General features: G+C 38.0%; 1 protein-coding gene across 5 annotated transcripts in view; it reads right to left on the reverse strand.

The window, feature by feature from the left end:
• Nucleotides 1-2,711: 2,711 nt before the first annotated feature.
• Nucleotides 2,712-7,178, reverse strand: part of ddr2l (discoidin domain receptor family, member 2, like) — a 28,083-nt gene continuing 23,616 nt past the window's right edge. For 4 of the 5 annotated variants that reach the window (XM_035657820.1, XM_035657819.1, XM_035657821.1 and 1 more), the window contains 2 exons: nucleotides 6,935-7,084; nucleotides 2,712-6,362 (listed from right to left, as the gene is read on the reverse strand). In XM_035657820.1, coding sequence (XP_035513713.1) covers nucleotides 6,228-6,362; nucleotides 6,935-7,084 — 285 coding nt within the window. In that variant the 3' untranslated portion in view covers nucleotides 2,712-6,227. The remainder of the gene's footprint in view (nucleotides 6,363-6,934; nucleotides 7,085-7,178) is intronic. The other variant, XM_035657822.1, reaches the window with a different exon arrangement.

Genomic DNA, 7,178 nt, shown 5'->3' on the forward strand with positions numbered 1-7,178 from the left:
AATGAATAACCATCCCCTAAACCAGTTCACTAAATGTCATCAAGTCACTGCTCTTAAAAAACAGTTTCTGAAAATACAAACATGTGTCCCTTCATGCACTTAGTTCTCAACTCACCTCTGGAATTGGTGGTTAATCACTGCTAATACATGTTTTGTGCTTACTTCATATTTTTGTCATTAATAAACACTAATAAAAACTTAGGAAAGTGATACTAAATGAGCAGAAAAACTTGAACTTTAAATCTGCTCTGAATGCATTTGTGGACGTGACAGAGTTCACATAAAAAGAGATAAAAATAATCATCATCTTGACCAAACCTCCTCTCACTTTCAGGAGGACAGTAGGGAGCAGAGCAGCACCAACAATTACAGTCAGGTTGGGTTTGGCTGGGACTACTCTAGCATCATCACGCCACTGAAAAAAAACACTTATGAAAGCTGCTGTCACCTTGCCCAGTGTTGTGTAAACCTTTGCACGTCTGTCCAAAACTCCTTGTGTTGAGACTTATTTTTAGACCAAACTAGAGTTATTTATTCCTCATACCTGAAGCTGCAGAGGGCTTTGGCAACATTAAACGAATTTTTTTTTTTACTTCTATCAAAATGAAACCTGGACCATTGTTTATCTCCCTGTAGGACTTGCCTTTGGGCCCTGAACGACTGTTAAATCACCCTTATGAAAGCTGCGGTCACTAAGCCCACGTCTGCAAACAAACCTCTGCTTTTGGTTTCTTTCTCTGTCAAATTTAGCTTTGCTTCCGCCAAGGACAATTATAGCGAGTTTGGTTCTCACAAAGGTGAAGAGCAGCTGCATAAGTTTTGTAACACCTTACCATCATTATCCAATTCATACAGTAACTGATTCCTTCTTTTCAAAAGAGAAAGACGATGTCCAAGCAAGACAAAACTGTCGGAGGTATCTGCCATAGCTGCTTTAATGAGAATGATGGTATTTTCATGTAAAAGTAAGATGCACAAGATTTGTGCTTATCTTTCAGGTTGCGTATTCATTGAACAAAGTCTACATAGGTTACTGGTAGTTTGAGATCAATCAATAGGTCTGGACAGAAGTTTGCAGGGCTGAAATATAGATGTGTAAGAGGGCTTGATTTGATAAGTGATTAATAATCACTGATTATGCTTTCTTAACAAGTGTGTAATGTGAAGTGCCATTAACTCTGCAGTTCTACCGAGCTTTTTAGCCCCTCGTAGCTCCTATTTTTTTTGCAGAACATTTTCTGTTTGCTTCAGAGTTGACAACAAACCCTGTGATAATAACTGTAATAATAATAATAATAAGATAAGATAAGATAAGATAAGATATTCCTTTATTTATCCCCCTCAGGAGAAATTCAGGTTGACACAGCAGCAAGGTAGAAGGATATGATTAAAAATGATGTTATGATAATATAAATTATTATGATAATATAAATATATTATATACTATATAAATGATAATGATAATCTATTTATTTAAAACCATGCTTTACAAAAAAACAGCTCAGCACCAAACAGCTGACAGACGCAGTTAGAGAACTTTTTTCTCAGGAAATGGTAGAGACCAAACCAAAACTAAAGAGAAAAGTATATACCAGACTCAGATTCATTGGCTGGACACAAACACTCCAGTGGGATTATCATGGCGTTGTGTCTGCCTGAAGTGGAAGTAGGCAGATGGTTGCTAACATGTTAACCTGTGTACTTGTCAGCTTGATTTGGAGTTCTTCTGCACCCTCTGCTTGACCTTAATAAAGACATATTAATTCAGCTTTAATCAATGCAAAGTACTAATTGTATCCCTATTTATTGGCTGTAAAGTTTTATTACCAGTGTCTTGGGTAACAAAAACATTCCTACACACCATGAACCCAGTTATTAAACTGGAACACTTAAGCCATTGTTTATCCTGGAAAAAGGGAAGAAATTCCACCCTAAAGCAAAATTCAGTGTTTTGTTTGCCGAGACCTTCAGAGTTCATGCTGCTAACTAACTGAATCCTCTGTGTGAATGCCCAAACAGGCTCCAACTTCAAATGAGCTGTTAGAATGTTTATCAGTTAAAATTGGTCTGGCATTCCTTCAGTACCACTTGAGGTTCTATGATCAGTCTTACTGTTGGATTTAGCTGCCCGAGGTGTTCATAAGTTCATTTCACAAGTAAATTAATCACATGAATTGTGCCATAGGGTGGATGTTCTCTGCAGGATTCAGAGTTTAGGTAGAAGTTTCAGCCTCTCTGCCGCCCCCTGCTGACATGCAGCGCATGAACAGTTGGTATCACTGGATGTACATTTTCTAAATTGTACTGATTCTTTTATCCAGATGCAGTGAGTTGCAAAGGTTGAAGCTGGAATAGAAGGAAGTAAGATCACTCATCATGTGGTTTTCACTGTCACAATGAAGAAAACTCCCACAAATTCATTTTGAGGTAAAAATTTTGACCCAATTCCAAGGAACATTTTTATCCCAAAGCCGTGTTTTTATGACTATATCATATCATTAAATAGAAATATTCTCATGTCTAGATCATGTTATACACATTTTCAAAGTTAGTTTCTCTGGAAACGTTGGGATCCTTCTGGGGACTCAAACTAAGTTATTTGGACTTAAACAATTCAGTTGCAACAACTTAGTATGCAGATCTACAAGATGAAAAAATATATACACATAGTTTTTTTTCACTGATATAGAAAAAAAACACAATATCTACTCTTCTGTTTGACAAAGTTGACTGTTTATTATAAGAAAAACTAACCAAGACATGAGAGGGTACAGAGTGAAAATTACTTGGGACAACAGAACACAAAGTTCCCAACTCCCAATATATTAATATACACAGCTACTAGCCTATGTACAATACATGTCTGAAACAGGACATCTCTGTTAGAAATGTTCAAAACTGCTGCATTCCTGTTGGAAACAAAAGAAAAAAAAACCCAACACCTTCCCAGAATAGAAATAATCAGAGAAATAGCTACTATAAATTCTGATAGATAACCAATTATCAATAACAATTAACACACCTAATCTGCATTCACACACTGAGATATTATAGATCACTTATACTGTACACTATCAAACTAAAAGTCTTGTCTATATCTCTAATGGAACCAGAACAAAAAACACAGGCTCACTGTAGCAAAGGACTCTGGGAGATTGAGTTTAGTGGTTTCCTTACTTTCTGTCCTTTTTCTTCTTACTTAAAAAAAACGATAAAATAATAAAATCGTCCCTCCTTTAATCACATAATTTGGCACAACAGAACAAATCTGCTAAACCACTTTAATCCCAACTAGCTCCCGGTGCTCAAAGGAATGTCAAAAACACTCATTCACAAAACTCATTTTCTCTTAAACACACACATACACACTCATAGAAGTGTTAAGATACAGTACAGATAACAAAACACTACTGTAACAACAAAAACACTTAACAACAAACTTAACATATTTGGTCTTCATCCCTCTTTCCTGTGAAGGTGATGGTGATTTGTACTTGCGCCATTTTACATTTTAGCGAGGATAAGATTTGAAATTGCACACAGGTAATGCATATAACTGAGTGACATAAGGGGAATGGGACATAAAATATGGCAGCCACAAAGCCTGTCTGCACTGACCGCAATGTAATCCTTGGGGGCAATTGCGCCAATCAAAGTACATCCACTAAAAGTGCTTGTTTTTGCCACGGACAGACTCAGAACACGGGAGTTGCTCGTCAACCGATGCCTCGTTTGGCTACTTTGTTTTGTTGTGATTATATTACTCCTTTTTAGTGTTCTACTACTACAATGCAGCACAAAGTGAAATTAATAAGAGCTATTTATAAAGTTTTTTTACTTGGTTATTTTGTAAACAAACAAACAAATGTAAACCACTGAACTAATTCAATTAATTGGATGCTGCCAATTTTTTTTAATGCATTACAGAGCTATTTAATTGTCAAGCGTATGCAGTGGATTGATTTGAATAACTTGAATGAACTTGAAGTGGACACTGCAACTGTATTATCTCGGAAAAAACAAGTCAGATTGGAACTTGGTCTCGACAGGTTCTTAACATCGGGATCGGGATCATGGGCAAAAAGACTTGATTGGGACATCCTAATTAAGTTTTCTTAAAGTCCACAGCCCTCTGTTCATTTTGTTCTGTGCTGCATCTATGCTGTGTTAGTTCTGTAAAGAAAACTCTTTTTACCTGTTCCCTGCAGCCTCTAATGGCAGTGTATTTTCTTAAGTGAATCTTGTTAAGGGAAATAAGGATTTGCTGCAGTGATTGGCGGGTTAATGGTGTGAGAGGCGGGACTTGTCTCATGGCTTCATCTGTCCATGGTGTTTCTGCTCATCCTCCTCAGTCTCTAGTGGCTCATTGGCCCTCCACTCAGAGGGTCCCATTCTAACACAGTAGTTCTGCTCTGCTATGCATGGCCCAAAATGTAGGTGTCCTGTCTTGTCTCCACTTGCTGAAATTTTGCCTGCTGTAGCATGTCTTTAAAATCATACCAGACCCAATCTTATCACTGTCACAACACTGTCAAACTGGGCGAAGACAAAACAAGACAAATTAGGCAATTGTGTAGTTAGCTGCACAGAAAGCCAGCCAACAACTCCAACGTTTTGGGACTGGAGCCAAACCTGGTTTAAAGATAACATAAAAAAGTACTGATAGATAGTTAAACCAATGAAGGTAGTTAGCTTGCATATATCCTTAAACTAAAGCGAACCTCGTCTAACATAACACCGGAGAGAAAAAGCAAGTAGACTTTGCTGTCTTTAGAACTGAGCCAAGCCTACCTACAACACAACAAGTTGTTGCTTTGCCAAAATGCTAAGGCCCCAATTCTGTTTGGTAATTATTTCGATCTCAATTTTGAACAGTGTGGCTTGCTTTAATTGTTGTTGTATTCTAGTAATGAAATTAGTGACTCCAAATCTTAATGCTTTAAGGCTAGCTGGCTAATCTTTGAAAGAACAAACAAATGAGACCAAACCACAACTAGCTCCATCAAGGCAGAAAATGACTAATGGAGATAAGGAATATACAACTACAGGCGTATGGGCTTCAACACAGACATATACACACCTAACATATATTTTATAGGCCAGACACAGACACAGTTAAAGTCATACCTTGAAATTAGATTCTTGCATTAGATTACTACTCTCTCCGATAGCAGTACCCATGTTGTTCATGTTGGCTTAATTCCCACAGGTACCACTCATGCTACAAATGTAAGGCACTTTGAATAAAAGCTTCCAACAACTGGCAGATGATAATGCCATAATGTTTGACCAAGTCCATTCAGGCAGATTAGTTAAATTTGATAAAATCATGTGACTGTTTTATCATTTACACTTTTTATTTCTCTTTGGCAATAAAGTCCTTTTCTTCCTATCTGGTTTCAATCTGCCTCCAATCGAGATTCTTTTCTTAATTACCCACAGTTACCCACTGACTGATTTTCAGTCTGTGAACCACACAGATTTTAACGCAGCCTCTTGGCACTGTAATGTGAACCTCAGCTGAACAACATTCATATCCACAAAAAAGACCAACAAAAGTCAAATACTGTAAAACGAGAAAAATAAAATAGAATAAAAATCTAAAAATAAAACTAAACTACAATTTGACCCTAGCCCTAGCTCCAGTGTGGGTTAATATATGAACACGAATAACTGAGAGACACAGACAGTGCTTTACAATAATAATAACAACCACAGGGACAGAATAAACTACCAAGACTGAAGAGGCTGTCCAGTTTATGGCATCTTTAAAAAGCCAAAGTGAGGGAGAAAATTAAGTTTACAGCACCATTGGCACCTTAACAACATAAAAAACAGATATGTCCAAAGGTCAGATAAGACGTTTTGGTCAAAGGAGCTTTTAAGAGATGGATGAAACTATGAAATCAGCAATGATAGAAATCTTTAAAAAGCATAGAAATCTTTGTTCACTAACGACTGCAAGGTTTAGATTTCGCAAAAAGTTTCTCCTCTGAGTTGACCAGCCTTTCCCCCTTCCATCTCCATCTCATCTCTCAGAATCGAGCCAAAAAGCAAACCAACCTTCAGACCACAACTCTGCAAGTTTCTTCATTCTCTCTGACAGCGACTTACTCTTGTAACGCATTTCCAGTCTTCTCATGTCAGTCTGTCATCTTACAGGAGTCCAGAGATGGACAAACCACCTATTGAGGAAAGCCAGAGTGATACATCCCAGTGGCGTCGGCTCACTGGTTGACATGTGGCCTAAGGGCTTGGTAAAGTCCCTCGAAGGTGGGCCGATCAGGTATGTCGCGACTCCAACAACGCATCATCAGCTCGAAGAGAGACGGTGGGCAGAGTGGAGGGGCATAAAGGAAGATCTAGTAGAGAAATACAGGAGAGTTAAAGAGATAGTAAGGAGGAATCGGACAAAGCTTTAGCACATGACCCCTAAAATAAAACATGTAGTAGTGCATGAGTTATGACCAGATCAACCAACCAGATCAATATGAGTCAATTTTAAAGGCATAAAGAGGTACGATTGTCCAGTAATTAATAAAAAAAGAGAAATATTTAAAAATATGTCTGAAAAAATATACATAATTTTATGTAGAATAAAAGTATTTTTCTGCTTTCCAGTCCTGTCAATTAATTGCTGTAAGTGTGATTGCATGGCATGTGTAAAACTGGCAAAACGATGACTGAACAGCTCCCCCATGTGGAGGAACTGTGGCTGCTAAGTTTTGTGAGTTTGTCAGAGAGTTATAAGCTAGTTCTATGCAATTGTAAATGTGTAAAAATGTTAAGTAGTCCTAGCCTGCATCCAGTTAACTTGAATCACAAACTTCAATCAGGCACACCCAGATTCAAGACTACTGGCTGATTTGGGATGAATGACACATCCAAATTGTACTGAACTCTGTCCTTTGTGGGTGCATTTGATTTATCTCACCTGTCTGCCCTGGTTCCTGAAGAACTCGCCAGTGTTCTCTATGACCTGTTCGTCGGACAGCAGACTGTAGGGCTGCTCCTTACACAGAGTGAAGATCTCCCACAGGGTGACACCAAACGCCCACACGTCACTTGCCGTGGTGAACTTACCCTGGAGAGGAGGCACAGGGTGACAGATATAGAATTTTACATTACATGGGTATGACCATAAAAGGTTGTAGCTAATTCTTTTTTTTTTTTTTTTT

This window comes from Morone saxatilis, unplaced genomic scaffold (genome assembly GCF_004916995.1).
Source record: "Morone saxatilis isolate NCDOM2014 unplaced genomic scaffold, NCSU_SB_2.0 Contig16, whole genome shotgun sequence".
Classification (NCBI taxonomy): Eukaryota; Metazoa; Chordata; class Actinopteri; family Moronidae; genus Morone; species Morone saxatilis.